Source organism: Poeciliopsis prolifica, unplaced genomic scaffold, assembly GCF_027474105.1.
Source record: "Poeciliopsis prolifica strain line A6 unplaced genomic scaffold, Auburn_PproV2 SCAFFOLD042, whole genome shotgun sequence".
Taxonomy (NCBI): Eukaryota; Metazoa; Chordata; class Actinopteri; order Cyprinodontiformes; family Poeciliidae; genus Poeciliopsis; species Poeciliopsis prolifica.
In genome coordinates this window covers 4,716,091-4,734,075 of record NW_026562417.1, presented here as the reverse complement: position 1 = coordinate 4,734,075, position 17,985 = coordinate 4,716,091, and the positions used below count along the sequence as shown (strand labels likewise).

At 40.8% G+C, this 17,985-nt stretch overlaps 1 protein-coding gene across 2 annotated transcripts; it reads left to right on the top strand.

Moving 5' to 3' along the window:
* Window positions 1-2,281: 2,281 nt before the first annotated feature.
* Window positions 2,282-17,912, top strand: mkln1 (muskelin 1, intracellular mediator containing kelch motifs). 2 transcript variants are annotated; one of them, XM_055055751.1, is made up of 18 exons: window positions 2,282-2,394; window positions 3,209-3,278; window positions 4,027-4,169; window positions 4,924-5,012; window positions 5,109-5,218; window positions 5,765-5,957; window positions 6,066-6,143; window positions 6,376-6,441; window positions 8,663-8,775; window positions 8,851-9,063; window positions 10,398-10,619; window positions 10,705-10,834; window positions 11,222-11,369; window positions 11,901-12,015; window positions 12,948-13,087; window positions 13,334-13,436; window positions 14,007-14,061; window positions 14,356-17,912. In XM_055055751.1, the coding sequence occupies exons 1-18, from the start codon at window positions 2,315-2,317 to the stop codon at window positions 14,475-14,477; spliced, it is 2,190 nt and encodes a 729-aa protein (XP_054911726.1). In that variant the 5' UTR covers window positions 2,282-2,314; the 3' UTR covers window positions 14,478-17,912. The 2 variants fall into 2 exon arrangements, with proteins under 2 accessions (XP_054911726.1, XP_054911725.1); XM_055055750.1 differs by having other exon boundaries at window positions 6,066-6,182.
* Window positions 17,913-17,985: the final 73 nt, after the last annotated feature.

Here is a 17,985-nt window from a genome sequence, read left to right as displayed (position 1 = left end):
ACATGTCTGAAAATTCAGATTTTGTATCTCAAGTTCATCCCTCTTACATTTTCTACTCAGTGTGACGTTACTCTGGGAACGTAGTGTGAACAGGAACAACTCGTAGTTCCGACAACATCACTTTTATCTCTGCCTCAGTGAAATTTAACGCTGGAGGACAAAGCTGGATAAATAAATGAAAGAAGGGTGGAGAAGTGCAGTGAGTAGTAAAGTAAGCAGAACTGTAATTTTACAACTTAAACAATACAACCAGAAAACAGAACTTTATTAGTGGAGCCAAACAGCATGTGAAAAATTATTCAAAGATTGACCTTTACAGTGTCAATATTCCAAACAAGCTTTTGCACTTTAACAAGTACCATCATTATGCACGTACACTATGATAGTACAATGATCTTCACGTCTTTAGATGGTGGCCTTGGAATGCTGGGCCAGTTTTCACCCTTAGCAGGTTCATGTATGATAGTTCATGTGTTACTGAGGGAACTTCAGAAGGAGTACCAGCACCTTCAAGCCAGCTGTTAGGTCCTTGTATGACTGGTGTCAGAGCTTACTCAGTCAGTCTTGTTTCTGGTTGGACTTCACCAAGGTCCTCTGTCACCTATTCGGTTCACAATCTTTATGGAGGTGCAGCCTAGGTGTCTGAGTCCACCTTTTGGTGGCCTCGGGTCTCTCTTTTCTGCAGATGATGTAGTTCTGTTGCCTTCATCAGCTCCAGCTTTAACTGGAGTGGACCAGAGCAATTTCAAGCACCTCCAAATCTGACCTTTGGCCAGAAGAAGGTAGAGTGCCCTCTCTAGGTTGGAGAAGAGGTATTGCACAAAGTAACAGAGTTAAAGGGGTTTTTTTCAGTGGAGCTGGTCGACTGGGGACCAAATTTGAAACATTTTGCCACATCTTCAACTGTTGCTGTTTCTTGTCACACTGCATTCTGTGAGACGAACCAAACCGTTTGAAAAACCTATCTACTCTTTCAACTGTGGGGATGCTGCACCAAGAACTACTGAAGGAAACATGTCATCAGTTGCACTCTGTAGGCATGCATTAGTAGTTCTGTCTTTGGCAAAAGATCGCAAGCCTTTTCTAACGTTTGTTTCGGTTCTATTTATCCATAATGCTCGGAGCTTTCTAGGCAAACAAAATCAAGTTAGAGTAGCGCAACCTAAACAGGACTGGCGCACCTCAAGTATTTTGGGGGTATTGTTCGTGATTAAAGAAAAAACTGGAGCAGAAGATCGATAGGTGGATTGGTGAGTTGTCTGCAGTGATGTAGGGGAGATATTCTGAAATTACCAGTCAATCCACATCATCCCTACCTTCATCATCTCTGGTCACAACCTCTGGGAAGAGGCTGAGATGAGATTCCTCTCCAGCGTGTCAGGAGAGGAAACTTTTGAATATGGGGTGAAAAGCTGGGTCCTTGTCCAGGTGACCCTGCCTCTCGCCTGTTGACCCTGGAGATAGGCAACATCACCCCGCGATTGCACCGGAGATAAGCATGTAAGATAATGGATGTACGGACGGAAGCACGGTTATATGGGAAGGATTCAGAGTGGAGCTGCTGCTTTAAGCACCATCAAGTTGTTAAAGGAGTACCAATATAAGACTTTGCTGTACTGAACTGAACAGTCATCCAGCTTACATTATGAAAGCTGCGTTCACTTTCCTCGCTGTGACTCATGCACTCCACAGAGAATTATGACTCAACATGTTGGAAGATGGTGAGGTCATTCTTTGTGTTTACATGTCCAAGAGATTAATTACTTATAGGAAATGATCAATGATGTGAAATAATAATATTGACATGAATGAATTGACATATATATTCTACGCATATATAAAGGTCAAACAAAAATTTATTTTTGTTTGACATTTACAGTCAAACAGAAAGAAATCCAGATTAACATCTTTCCTCCAACCTCCTTCGCAGGTCATTTCATGAAATCAGAAATTTCTGTTTAAAATCAGTTTTTAATTATTTAATTTTACATTTAAATTTTCTGATAATCTAGATTTTGTGGATTTCTTAGCTATAAGCCTTTATAAAAACTTTTACAATACTGTTCTCTATGTGGAGTGAATATATATATAATGGATTAATTTCGCTTTATGATTAAATGAATTTGAAAAATGACAGTTTTTAGTGTCAACTTAATAAAAAAAATATTAAAATGACGATGAAACATTATTAAATGTTGTCGGGAGATCATATCCAATCAGGTCTAATTTTATTCGACTGAGAAGGCGGAACTAGTTGGAAAAACTGACCAATGAGAGCCAGCCAGCCTCCCGTTAGCTGCTATTTTCTAACAAGATGGCTGCCGTTCCTGAGAGCAGAGTTCTCACTTTCAGCGTTTTTAAATGGAGCTCATATTCCTCCACATATTTACCCGAGTGAGTGTTGAGGTCAATAGCTTGCTGCATGTTTGCATTAGTGTTAATGGCTGATGAAGGGCTTTCTGTCGCTCCGAGCGCCGGTGGACGGTCCAGCCGGCTGGACTTGGCCTAGCTCGTCTCAGATCCAACACAGCGAGCGCTAGCTGAGCCAAGGGCGCTCGCTGGGCTGGTGCATTTGTTATTATTTTTTGGCTATTCTAAATATTTTCTGGTTCAGTAGCGTGTGACAGTTATAGACCTTAATACTACGTCAAACTGCGTATCATAAACGTGTAGCTAAGCCTCAGTAGCAGTTGAGTTCTTGCAGTCGGAACGTAAACAAAGCAAAACATGTCACTATCTTTTCAAAAATGGGGCATTTTAAACAACTTCAAATTCAATAATCTATACCCTGTTGCATTGGCATGCTGTGCGGTAATGTGTGTAAATAAATGTTGGCACAACTGAAGTTGATACACACAGGTCCTATTGGCATTGAGACTATTGGCTAACCAGCTAATTAGCCTGTTTACCCGTGCTGTGAAACTTAAGTCAGACTTCCTGGTTTGCTTAAAGTATGACAACACTGCTTAATCAGGGGAGTGTTGGTAATGTCAATGTGTATGTCTGTTATATTTTAGTTGGTTCTGCTTCACAGCCTCATCATCATGCTAGCTACTGCTAATTGAACTGTCATGCTTCATACTGACACCGGAAGCTGGTCATGTACGTGTATGGCAATTTATGTAATTACTGTCCTGTAATTGAGTTTTGCTGTTGCTAACATGATTGGTCACTCGGCAAATAAAGCCAATCTTTTTTCATTTCTTAGGAATATCTTGGTGGATAAACCTAACGATCAGTCCTCCAGGTGGTCGTCAGAAAGCAACTATCCTCCACAGGTAGGCTGATCCAGTTAGCCAATCACGTTGCATCTATAAAATGTAGAAATTATGTCCCCATATACACATTAAGATATGAATTCAAGCGCATTTCCTTTGCTGTTCTTACAGGATGTTTAAATGCATTTGGTGTCCTAAATATAATCAAAATTGTTGTGTATTCTCCTTAACATGTCATCATCTGCATCAGATATAGAGTTGTAATATCAGTGGGTTACCTTCAGCTTCTGGACTCATCAGTAGAGTCTGAGTTGTAAAGAACATGTGTAGCTAGCGAAGGCTAAAGGATGAGCAGAAAGGGGAAGTGGTTAGACTTGGTCTGAATTGAGATGAAGCTAGTTGGCATGGCAACAGCCAATAATGAGTTGTTTGTCATGTTCAAGAAAGCATGATTTTTTTTTTTCTCCGGATAATTAGTTGTTTTTGACATGCGTGGGGGAGAAAGGGCTTGAAGATGGATGACTTTGCTACATTCTAAATCTTTTAGCTTGACCAAAACACAATGTCTAAAGTTCCACTCTTAAAAAAAGGTTCTCCCCCTTTTTGCGATTTTTGCAAACTTTATGGCTCTACTGAAGGAGCGTGGTTCCCCGCCCCACACTCCTTCAGTTTCACTGCGCTGCCACAGAAGTTAACATTTACAATCTTAATTATCACCAAATTTGGTGGTCTTGGTCTTCACCACAGAATGACAACTTGCTGTTTTTATGCTTCATGTTGTTTTGTGTCTCTATCTCTTCTTCACCAGTTTTTAATCTTGAAGTTGGAAAGGCCGGCGATTGTTCAGAGCATCACCTTTGGCAAGTATGAGAAGACTCATGTCTGCAACCTCAAGAAGTTCAAAGTGTTTGGTGGGATGAGTGAGGAGAACATGACAGAACTTTTATCCAGGTGAGTTTCTCCACTACAGAGTCAGTTCAGTTCTAAAGTAGATCTCTTGATCTCTGTCTCTTGCTCAGCACTTAGCTGTCAGTACCGAGGGCAAAAATTAAAAGTTAAGCTGTTTTATTTTCATATGGGGTGTTGGTCTTTATTTGCACTTTTTGCCGTCCCACCATGACTTACAGTTTAATGTCACATCTCCTTGACCAAATAGCAAAACCCTTAAGGAATGTGATTCTAAGTCAGGATTGGATTGTGCCCTAAGGAAGGGAAATATCAACACTCTTTTCTGTCCAGGTGATCTCTCCACCTTTTCTAGGTGCATCCCCTCCTCAGAGCTCCTCAGCTCCTTCAGACTAGCCAGCAGCAATTGGCTAACCCAGGTGGAACTGTACATCTGCTGAGCTCATTATAAAAATGTTGGTAAAAACTTTGTTAAAGGGTTAATAGGAGGAGTGATGTTTTTGATGACTTCCTGAAGATGGAGTTTCAGAAGGATCGGGAGTTTTTAAAGAGGTTTTTAATTTAGAAAGTCAAATTAGATATGTACAGCATTTTTATAATGACTAACGTTGACATAGTTAGATTATGCTATAAAATGGCAATATATAACTGAAAAACACATTACTTATGTTTTATCAAACATGTAAAAAGAGATTTTATACAAGTTTTCTACTGCGGCTTCAGTGAAGTGAATAAACCAACAATGAAAGTTAAAACAGCGTTTAAGAATTGACCCGTCTTCTTTCTGCTTGCCTCTCAGTGGCCTTAAGAACGACTACAACAAGGAGACGTTTACGTTAAAGCACAAGATTGATGAGCAGATGTTTCCCTGCAGATTTGTGAAAATAGGTAAAAGGCATCTATCTGTGGTTGGGCTCGTTCACACTGCCCAGGTTTTCTATTTCTCCTTAAATTCCCTGAATCTCTTCTGCCTTTTTGCCGTAGTGCCTCTGATGTCTTGGGGGCCCAGTTTTAACTTCAGCATCTGGTACATTGAACTGCACGGCATTGAGGACCCTGATGTAGTGCAGCCCTGCCTCAACTGGTACAGCAAGGTTAGAACTCCAAGCTTTATCTTTCAAAATACTCCTAACATTTCCACTATTTCTCTAAAATTAATTTAATTATTTCAAACACCTTTTTTCTTGAGAATGAATTTGTAGAATAACTTAAACATTTCTTTCTTTGTTATTATGCCACTAGACCAAACTTGTGAAGTTCTGGGTGTATTTAAGTGTGCTGTACTGGTGCAGAGTTAGCAAATGAAGCTGTAAATCAGTACATTTATATATGTATTAAAAATCAGCCACATTTAAAAATCTGAAGTCAGCATTTTATGGTGCAAAAGATGTCGTTCATAGTGAGTCCCAAGTGGAAATCTGTGCATATTGTTTGCTTTGCATCTAAATATTAGTGAAAAATCTTCTTTGCTTGGACTGAATTTCTTTGAAATAAATATTTCAAAGAAATTCAGCTGTTTTTCTGTATTTGCTGATACTAGACCCCAAATATCGGTGTCATAAAATCACAGGAAGTCGTCTTCACAACTCATATTAGCTTGTGGAATCCATGTAAAGTTGCGGTCCATCGTGCCGTTTCAGTACAGAGAACAGGAAGCCATCCGGCTCTGCCTCAAGCACTTCCGGCAGCACAACTACACGGAAGCCTTCGAGTCGTTGCAGAAGAAGACGCGCATAGCCCTGGAGCACCCCATGCTCACACACCTGCACGACTGTCTGGTGCTGCAGGGAGACTTTGACGCCTGTGAGGAGCTCATAGACAAAGCAGTGAGAGGTACGGCCCGGCGGCTCCTGCTTCCCCTCACTCTGCAGCTCTCTGGAAGTGAACATGTGCCGACGCTCACTGCTTTCCCAACATTCCTTCGTCTCATTTCTCTGCTAGATGGTTTGTTTAACCAGTATATCAGCCAGCAGGAGTACAAGCCCAGGTGGAGTCAGATCATCCCTAAGTGCAACAAAGGTACAGGCAGCCAAGAAATCAGCCGAGACGACGTTAACAGTGAGAGCTTCTATTCGCCTGGGAAATCCTCCCAGTCTGTTGGATTAAACACTCCAGAGCTCTGAAAGTTTGATGGAAACCTAATCCTGCTTTCTGTTTTTCTGCCTCCTTCCTTCCCAACCACTCCCTCACTTTCATCCTCCATCCTCCCTCACGTTCCACCCTTATCTCCTCCTCGTGTCCTCGTTCCCAGGTGACGCCGATGACAACAGGCCCGGGATGAGGGGAGGACATCAAATGGTCATTGACGTCCAGACTGGTGAGACTCACGCAGACACTGCCATGAATCACTCCCTCCTACGTCAGATTGGAAATGCAGAGCTCTGTTTCGGAGTAATCAAATTAAGCCTCGTTTCCTCTCTCAGCCACCTTCAGGCCAACGATTAAAACCCACATCACTACTTCTGCTTTGACGGTGACAGCACTTCAGTTGTGATTTGTTGAGGCTGGGATAAAAGCCTGTGTAATGTGTGGAGGTTGATCTGCAGACTGCTGGGTGGAGTCACTGCAGCCTTGAGCTCCGACTCCCTCCAAACAGCAGTCAGTGCGTATCAGCAAGTTGGTACGGTTTACTTCCATGAACCATTTGTTTCAAAAAAAGGAATCATTGGACAGTTAAACTCCTTGTTGTTTTATACTGACAGTCGCTTCATTATGCAATTCTGAATGTTTCAGCAACCTGAGGTTAGCCTGGACGTGAACCAATCAGGCCTCTTTGATGGAGTTTTGATGTTGTTGTAGATAAAGGAAGAAAGTAACACTCTGGCCACAAAGTTTCAAGATTTCTTCTAAAATTGTACCGTTTGTTGCATCATTTCAGTAACCATGTCCAAATTTTCCGCACTGCACACTCTGAAACGTGGCCTCCATTCTGACAGTTCTGAGGTAAAACATGGAAAGTTTTGAAATTTACTTATGTACATTCAGGCCCCAACTAACAGAAGTCTAGAACTTCTAGTTGGACAAAGGCAAATAAAATTATAATTTAAAAAAATTAATTTGATATTTTTTTAACTTTTTTTTATTACTACTGTATTTTAAGTTTGATCTACTAATTTTGCCAAATTTCTTTATCATCACATACATCTGCTTTGGATTCTTTGATGTTTTCTAGTGTAGATCCTTTGTGTCTAACTTGGATTATTTTTAATGCCGTTTTTATTTATTTATTTATTTATTTTAAAACAAGATAAATTGTACAGGTTTCTATACTTTTTGGAAATCATCTGCGCTGTACTTTTGGCACAACGCCCGACTCTGTCTCAGCTGTTTTTCTCACGTTTCCTCTGGATCAGCTCCACTCTGTCTCTCCTCGGCCTGCTTTGTGGCGCTGCAGCTCAGCAGCAGCAACAGAAATGATTTTATTGTCGTCAACCAAATAACGAAGCAAAACCTCTTTTTACATGCAGCTACGCACTGCTGAAGCAAAACTGCTATCAACAAATAAAAAGCATGAACAGTGGATAAACACAAAAGCATCAAAGGCATGAGAAGTGATCCCATGTAGGCCCTGTTGCCATAAATAATAAATCAATTGCAAGAAAAATTTAAACAAGCTTTATTTCCATTTGCATGATTTATTGATCTTTTCTTTTCTCTCCTTCTACCAAATCCTGGATGACAAAAGTCTTCAGTTTGGTGCTTTGGTCTTAACTACAGAATCCCTTTATTGATTCTGTTTACACAGACTCATAATTCATTTTATTTGTCGTTTATTTATTTTGAATATTAAAATGTCTTCCAGTTCCAGAGTTAAATGTTCATTAGAATTTAAAGTTAATTGATCTTTGACAATGTGTTCTTGCATTATGATGCCATTACCATTATATTACTGGGAAATGGTCTCAAAACAAAATTCTCATTCATTGCAATAACTTCTGGGACAATGTATCGTCCAGAAAAACATGTCATGGTGACAGGCCTAATCCCATGTTTTGCCTCTTGCATTCTTGTTTTTAATCAATTGATGGCTTTAGTAGAAACACTTGGGGCTTGTTTATTAACTTTTGGAGTCAATCACAGTAACCCAGTGATGAATCACATTCTAATAGTTTGACATACATGTCTGGTGGAAAGCTCTCCCTCCCTGACATGTCTGCGCTTGCTGGATGTGGTCATGGAACAGATCTGCTCTTGTTGGATGTTGATGGGCTGTGTTTTTTTCTTTGTGTATCTTTGAAGCTGCAGCTTTTTGCAACATTTGTTATCTGGGCAGGGCGACTAAATGTTCAAACACAGATTAATGGTCTGGAATTCATCCAGGATATGATGGCACAATGAAAATCACCCTTTGCTTCTTTCATTTGTTGATGTAACTTAATTTGAGCTGACGTAATGTCAATGTCCACTCCTCTGTTGTTTCCAATAGTGATGTACTGTGTGTGTGTGTGTGTGTGTGTGTGTGTGTGTGTGTGTGTGTGTGTGTGTGTGTGTGTGTGTGTGTGTGTGTGTGTGTGTGTGTGTGTGTGTGTGTCCTGCAGAAACAGTGTACCTGTTCGGGGGCTGGGATGGCACTCAGGATCTGGCCGACTTTTGGGCTTACAGCGTCCAGGAGAACCAGTGGGCCTGCATCTCCAGGGACACGGAAAAAGAGGTGAGGGCCAACCTGACGACACAAACCCACCAGCAGGTGGCAGCTCTATAAGCCTGTCTGCTGTCCACCAATCAGAACGGTCCGAGCGCCCGCTCCTGCCACAAGATGTGCATCGACTCGCAGCGCCGGCAGATCTACACTCTGGGCCGCTACCTGGACTCCAGCGTCAGGAACAGCAAGTCCTTGAAGAGCGACTTCTACCGCTACGACATTACGGCCAACACTTGGACGCTCCTCAGCGAGGACACGTCAGCGGACGGAGGGCCCAAGCTGGTGTTTGACCACCAGGTAGCGCTCCTCTTTCACTCTGCATCGGAGATTCTTTGGCATTTCATTTTGAAAAGCATTTGTTTTTAAAAAGATCTTTCAAATAGAGATTTACTGATCTAACATTTTGCTACCAATATTCAAGTTTTCCTTGTTTAAAACAAAAGTGAAATGATATTTTGATCCAGATTTCAGCTGAAGAGTAATAAAAAATATTTCAGAATGGTTTATTTTTACTTGCAGAAAAAATTTAACTATATTTGCCTTATTGGTTCATCTGAAAATAAAACTGCACCAGTTGACTTCAAATAAAGATTGAAGCTCATCAGATCCATCAGGACTCAAATGCATCACAGTGTGTGATCAAACACCTGGCTCAGATACGATCCAGCTGGGCAGAATGTTAGGAGCGGTGATGGACTCTGATTCTGAGAAGAGGAAGAGGAAGCTGCAAAGGAAAAAATGAGTACAGAGTTGATAGTTAAACAATATTAGCATTTAAAAACATCATCCATATGTGTTACATGGAGAGATCCTCTGATGGTGGTCAGTCCACTTCCTGGTGGATCTCTACATGCCAGTAGAAAGCTTCCAAAATAATTCAGGGACTTTTTTGTTCTTTTAACTTGTCTTTGAGTAGTTTATTTAAAATGACAGGTTTCTTAGATTTCCAAGTTAATTTTCTACAAACTGTGAACAGTGGAAGGAAGCCTTTCAACAAAACAAATATCAATTCCTGTTTCTTAATATATCATAAAAACACATTATGGTCTTTTTTTCTCTCTTCTGAAATTCAAGACCAAATTTCGTTTAGCAAATAACGAATCAAGTGCTCACTTACAAAGAAACAGTAACTACCAACTACCTGTTACTCACAGCACACATTGGAAAGTGATGGTGTGTTAAGACATGCTTTTAAATAGTTTTATTATTGTAAATTTATTAGAGGTGCACAATAAATCTGCCAAACGAAGAGCAGATCTTTAAAGTTCACTCTGGTTGATGCTTATAGGCAGAATCTGTTTGAGTTCCAAGGTTTAATGAGTTATATGTATAAGTAAGATTGCACCAATTCCACTTTTGTGGCCACTCACAAATAAAAAAAATAAAAAGACAATAAAAAAAATTATTTCTTCTCTATGAAAAGTTACTAAATAAACAACAATTCACTAAGTTGGTAACAGTGTGGTGACCAGTGCTTACAGCGGCTGTCACCTAATTATTCCTGTCAGTAAGAAGCAATTACCCCCAAATTAGAAAGTGATCCAGTCAATCTACTTCCAAATTTTGTTAATGTTTTAGCAAAATATATAAGCATACCAACCTGATCAGCCTTCCCTCTCCTGTGGTTGCAGATGTGCATGGACTCAGAGAAACACATGATTTACACGTTTGGCGGCCGCATCCTCACGTGTAATGGCAGCGTGGAGGACAGTCGGACATCGGAGCCACAGTTCAGCGGTCTGTACGCGTTCCACTGCCAGGCGGGGACGTGGCGCCTCCTACGGGAAGACTCGTGCAACGCCGGGCCAGAGGACATTCAGTCTCGGATCGGACACTGCATGCTCTTCCACACCGTGAGTCGGACTTCAGACTGGATCCTGGTAGAGCTAACTACTGTTACCTGATGCTAACTGGTGTTACCTCTGTACCGGTCAACAGAGAAACCGCTGCCTCTATGTGTTTGGGGGTCAGAGGTCAAAAACGTACCTGAACGATTTCTTCAGTTACGACGTGGACGGAGATCATGTAGAGATCATATCTGATGGTACCAAGAAGGATTCTGGGATGGGTGAGTTTTAGTTGATCTAACAAGCTGCTGTTCATTATAGCCAGATTGGGCTCAGATACAAGTGCTCATACATACCTGTCCCGTCAGCACGGTGATGTCAGAACGTCTCAATGTCACAGAATTAACACTGTACCCAGTGACGAGTTTTCAGACAAGAAAGATCTGTGTGGAACATTCAACAGCTCAGGTTTTTCAAAGATGATCGACAGAAAATCTCCAATCAGTGCAGACCTTTACCTTCAGCAAAGATAAAGGTCTGCACTGATTAGCAAACTTTAGACAGAGTTTCTTATGGCTTCTTGGTTGGATGATCTGCTTCCTGCAGAACAACCAGAGTTTTATCTGCAACAAATGTTTGTCATTAAATGTTCTTTCAACATTTCCCAGTTCCAATGACAGGTTTCACCCAGAGAGCCACCATCGACCCGGAGCTCAACGAGATCCACGTCCTGTCGGGGCTGAGCAAAGACAAGGACAAACGGGAGGAGAATGTGCGCAACTCGTTCTGGATCTACGACATCGCCCGTAACAACTGGTAGGCCCCGAAATGAAAGCCAGGCCTTGTCATTCAGAGACGACTTTGATTATAACCACAACACTCACAGGAAGTTCTCCAACACATGCAGAGCGTCGCTCTGTCACTGTGATCACACCACAGAGGCTCAGTGTTCATGCAGCACTAGCTGGCTGCCAGCAGTCAGTGTCTTTATATAACGGCAGACAAAAGAAATCGTCTTTTCAACAGGGAACAGTTGGATCGCAGTAAACACAATGTGCAGGAAAAGCTGTGGCCAACTGCTTCTAGGGAATCACATCACTAGCATATGAAGTCTGAGTCCCTCATGTGCTATAATTTGTTCCTTTTTTTAATTTATGACGCATGGTAAGAACTGGGGTAAACTAATTCTGGAAGTGTGGCTTTGTTTGTGTTTTTTACCACAACCAGAACAGCCTACGTTACATTTGTTTTTTCCTTGATGGCTTCAGGATGTATTCAGGGCTTTTTTTTTTCTTATTCTTCCTCGTCATCACTTCTGTGTGTGTTTGTGTGTGTGTGTTCACACAGGTCATGTGTGTATAAGAACGATCAGGCTGTAAAAGAAAACCCGAGTAAGACGCTGCAGGAGGAGGAACCGTGTCCGCGCTTTGCACACCAGCTGGTCTACGATGAGATGCACAAGGTAGCACTTCTACGCTACACAGACTGCATGTCCAAAACCCAAACAGTGTCAATAAAATACCCCCCACTCTCCTCTCACATCTCTCTGACTGCATTCTGCCTCAGTGCCTCATGAATATTCTAGGGTTTAGAAATCTGTTTGCTTAAAAATAAAGACAAAAACAACAAAATCTCACACAAACTAGCAGGAGCTGTAGTTTAGGAATCACTTCTGGTTTATTATTCCACTCATTCAATAGATGATATATTGACCTTTTACCTCAGGAGCCCAAATCAACCAGACTGGTCAAAATCCATTCCATCTTTTTAATTAAATCCAAAAAACCTGAGTTTCCACTGTGTCTATAATGTTACAATCCACTCAGGGTTCCGTCATTGTTTTTGTTTGATTAAAATCAGATAAATGTCAGAGTCATACAGACACCCTGCCTTCTGACACCACTGGGGTCTGAACGCCTTAGACAACCTCTAAAAATGCTGAGTCATGATGTTCTGACCTCATATTCGGTTAAGTGAAGTTTTTTAAATTTTTTATTTAACTTATATTTTACCAGGATAAAAAAACAACAAAAAAAAACACTGAGATTAAAAACTATTTTTCAAGTGAATCCCGAACAAGAGCAGCAACAAATCCAGAATCAATGTGGTTTTCTAACATCAGATACAAACAAAATTAAAATAGATTTTCTTTGGTTTTTTGGGCCAGAGTTTGTCAGCATTATTAAAACCAACATTAAATATCCGTATGTTGATAAGCAGATATCACTCGTTGTTTTACCTACGATGAAAAGATCATGTTTCTGTTCCTACCACTGAGGTCAGTGCAGGTCAATCAGACCCATCTGAGTTCTTTTGAATTTAGTATTGCATGGATAATTTAGTGTAAGTGTTGGAGAACGTCTGTTCCATGCATGTTCATCCCTAAATGTCCAGGTGCACTACCTGTTTGGAGGAAACCCAGGGAAGTCGTGTTCTCCTAAGATGCGCCTGGATGACTTCTGGTCCCTCAAACTGTGTCGGCCCTCCAAGGAGTACCTGCTGCGCCACTGCAGATACCTCATCAGGAAATACAGGTCTGCAGATTTTCCTGTCTCACTCTGTCTCCTGTTATGTCCAGGTCAATGATAAGACAGCAGGTACAAAGTCCTGACTTTAGATTTCTCTGTCATCTAAAGTCAGGACTTTGTTTTAAAACTAGAGAACAGTAAATTGTGGGAAATAATTTACAGGTACAGGGAACCGTAAAGTTGTAGCATGTTGCCATCTAGTGGTTGTAATCTGTAACAGCGGTCTGTCATTGTTTACCCACTGTGTGATAGGTTTGAGGAGAAAGCCCAGTCAGAGCCACTGAATGCTCTGAAGTACCTTCAGAACGACCTGTCGCTAACCGTGGACCACACTGACCCCGATGAGACCAAAGAGGTACTGCAGCGTTCACACACACACACACACACACACGCGCACACACACACACACACACACACACACACACACACACACACACACACACACACACACACACACACACACACACACACACACACACACACACACACATGCACACCTTAACTCGTCAAAGACCAAAACTAACTGGACTGAATGTTAACCTGCATGTTCAGCTGAGAGTAGAGCTGAAAGTTTGACGTCACTTAAAGTACATTTTATAAAATTAGACTGAATAGAGCTGTCCCTATGGATTGGGAACATTGTCACCAATTTGTGTATAGAATCTTTTCATTTTTATTTTCAATATGAAGATCGATATGGATGTTAATATTAGATTGATGCATTTCTACTTTGAAACTACGGAAGCTAAAGGTTTCCATTGATGAAAAACGATCCACAGTTTCCTTGAATTCAATCTTCGGAAACCAAACAAAATTGATTAGTGGATGAAATGGATCTGCTGCCCAGCCGTAGGTGAGAGTAGGGCTGTTTGACTCTTCTGTTCTCCTGAATGTCGGTGACCCAGGTGTTTGTGTTGCGTTTCAGTTCCAGCTCCTACCAACTGCTCTCTTCAAGTCCAGTTCTGATTTCATCCCTCTAGGTAAGACCCTAATCACTCTGAATGTGTTGGATGAAGATACTGGATAGGTTGAGTCTGCTTGACTTCAGGTGGCGACAAAACTTTACCCCATAAACCGTAAACATCAAGAGGAAGTCATGTTTATCAGATTTAGGCTGGAGATAAACACCCTTCATTTTGCATGTGGGACTGATTAAGAGTTCACTGTTTTACTTTAAATGAGCAGTAAGTGTTAGTGCAGAGTGACCCTCAGGCAGCAGCCTGAACCTGACCTGGGGTCAGTCCTCACCGACCTCTGCTCCCTCCTCCTCTCAGGCTTCTCTGACGTAGACCAGACGTACGCTCAGCGAACGCAGCTCTTTGACACGCTCGTCAACTTCTTCCCCGACAGCATGACGCCCCCGAAGGGCAACCTGGTGGACCTGATCACCCTCTAGCATCCTGCTCCCTTCACACCTGGCTGAACACACACCTGTGCACACACACACCTAAACACACCACACTGGCCAGCTGACTCCACTTTGTCCACCTCCACTAAACTGACCTGTATTCTACAGGCTTTGTCACCATGGCGATGAGGGTATTAAAACACAGCACCATGTGCTCGATAGACACGAGTGAGATTTCCTAAAAGCCTTTGGTGCTTTTTATTTTTTTGGTGTTTTTCTTTAGTTGTGAGATGAGAACTCAAAGCTCTAAAAGGTTTTAATTTGAAAAAAAAAAAAAAGATTGTTGCACCTCTGCTTTGCTTTTCACACTCATGCATTCAATGAGTCCTTTTAAGGCCAGTGGATTTTTCTTTTTCTTTAAAGTTGGCCGAGTTTCCCAGCTCATCTGTTCTTCAGGCTTTTCCAGAACGTCTCTCCTGGGAAACGTTCAGGTTCATCATCTGGCTTCTCCGCTGCTTTCGTTTTTGAAGAGCTGCTCGGCTTTCTTTGGAGCACACAACTTTTTTCTGGACGACATGCAGCCGCTCCAACCACAAACAAAATGTCGTTTTACAATTTTAGTAGTTTTAGTGAGTGCAATGAGGGGGGAAAAAAAGAAGAAAAAGAATATATATGTAAGTCAGGATATCTAAAAGTCCTTTTGAGTCTGACTAATACAAGTTTAAACACTTTAAGTAAATTGATTCTAATTGCTGAAATTATGTACAAAATATGTAAATATATATACAGAATATTTTCCTGGATTGGATGCATTTCTGCTGGAATGTTTCCCACCTTACCAAAATGTTCTGAGTTTACACATAGATGCTCATTAGTTCCTGTTTCACATATTAAGCATAAGGGGAAAAAAATCTGTGATTGTGCTTTAAGAACCTCGATTATTGTTACGAATGATCTTCCATAGGTTTTCCTTAAAGTCCCTCGTCTGAGTGCAGAATACCCACAAATGATTTGTTTTTTCACACTCAGGTGAATCACATCTACAACAAATATATACCCACAACCTGAAAATATCACTTTTTTCCCTCCATAAAATACATCCACACTGAAAACCATTTTCAGTCTAAATAACACATCAAACACAGTATGGATATTGGTTTGCTTTTAAACCTTTTATATTCTGGTTGACACAAAGCTGCCGCCTCTGATGGACTCCGCAGCACCTTTCCTCTTACGTTAGTATTTCCTTTAAAAAATAAAAAGATTAGACTCGGCAGGATCTCGTGCGATACATCAAATCATTGGCCATATCATTATTTGCTTTATGAAGAACAATCTTCCTCCCTATTTAAGTAAATGTCCATTAAAGGTGTCAGATTTTAACACAAAGCAGTAAAGAATGTATTAGTGGATCAATTTCAGGGAAGTTTTTATTTACAATATTTTCCTTAAACTAAACATTGTTAAAGCTGTTCCCTGCTGTTTACTGCAGCTGGAGCATAAATATGTAAATTTATTAAGACTTTGGTTTAAAACCTAAACAACTGAATGATAGTCTAAAACGTTGTGTTAGTGTTCCAGTTTTAGAGCTAAATCCATTGACATGTTGAGGTGGATGGTCAACAGCACGGTTGTTTAAAACTCCAAACCGGACCAGAACCGGTATGGGCCGGAGTGAGTCTGCCTCACTCCTCCTCTTTGTTAAATGTAGGTCGATCTGCCTGGCAGTCGTAGATTCCTAACCTTTGATCTTCTAAACACCTCAGGTTTTTTTATTTTTTACTCATCAGCTGGTGTTTTTAAGTTCCACTTAAAGAAACATGAATCAGAGATCAGATCATTTTAAAGAGTTGATTAAGTGCTGATATGAAGGCGTGGTTGCTGGGGTACATACTGGCTAAATAAAATGTCTCCCTCCACTATTAGATAGTTTAAATCTGTACATTCTATTTTACATACAGATTATTAGTGGACTACAGCTCAGTATGGGGTGATTCTAATATTTTTGATTGCTGCTTGTTTTAACCTATCGGTCATAAAATATAGATTTTGATCAAGCTAAATATTCATGCATGTCCCACCAGACATTCCTTACTGGTGTCAGTTTAGGACTTTAGGAACAGTAACAATTGGCCTTTACTGCAAGATGACAGAAACTTTTTGAGTCTCACCAGTTGAGTGGCTCCCAAATGCAAATCACTGATGACTGCAAACCAAACCAAACGTTGCTTGAATTCTGCAGGGAGGCGAGCGCCACAGCTCGCTAAAAACCTGCAACTGGGTGGGATTCTCCTTTTGGAAAACAGTCCTGGTGTTTTTAGGAAGAATTTGCCAAACTAAGTGATAAAATTTGTTATGTTTGCAGTCCTTGAGCACAGAGATAAAAACCACTGTCCCCCATCACACGTGTGGTTGTGGAAGCTTTCATATGTAGCATACGAATATTAAGAGTTTTGTTTACGAAACTGATATTTGGAAATCACTAAATGTTATCCAGCTATTCTTTTACCAAAGGACACCATTAGCAAAACGCACTGAAAGCATAGAAGATGATAAACAACCATGTTATCAAATGACTTCAGCCTCATAAGCTCACTTCCTCTTCCTCTTCCTCTTGTTTCTCTTGGATTGAGTGGAAGTAGCGGGAGGATATCGCTGGCTGCTTTCTGGCAGGAGCATCACCTGCTTGAATAACCGCCAACAGACGAAGCTTTCTGAACTCTTAACGCGGCTGACATTTTAAGCCTTAGCAGAGAGGAGAGCGATGAATCTGGAATTTCATTTATTTTAGTAGAGTGATACATGTCAATGAATTCAGTTTTTTTATTTATTCGGTAATTAAGTGTAAGAAGATACTTTTATTGGATTTGTTGCACCCTGACTGATGCTTTTCTGCTACTTTTGATCATTTTTGCCTTAAATATGGATTAAAAGAGACATAATCATTATAGTAAAAATACTATATCAATTTTTGGTGAAATCCACATTTTTTCTTTTAAATGCACTTATACTAGATGATGATGAAGGGTGGTGGCATGTGTGTTTTCCCCCCATGTTGCTTCTATACAGAATGAATTCATGGGGTAAAAGAATACTTAAGGAAGCAATTATAGGATTATTGAAAGTATTCTGATAATGTTTCATTCTCTCCACTTTACTGGAGCATTTCAGTTTTTTACCAGAAGAAGGCTTTGTTTAAGAAAGCTTCATTCTGAACACCTTAATTTACCAAACAATGCCAAACGCTTGTTTTCTTTTGGATATGTGTTGGGGAAATGGTCCCACAACCTTTGCTGTGTCATAACTTATTACCATATATGGTCGTTGCCCGTCTCCGGAGCCCGCTGTGGGTCTGAGGAAGTGTAAGGCCGGTACTCTCTGATCCACACACACCACTCTGTGCACACACAGAATGTGTAGAAAGCCTTGTAGTATTGCATTGTATGTAATGTATATAACAAATAAAGATTGTATTTTGTTCAAGTTTTCTCAAGAGCCGTTTCTGTTGGTTATTTTCCACCCCCTGGTGGCTCCGGCGGTGCATTACTTAGGAAGC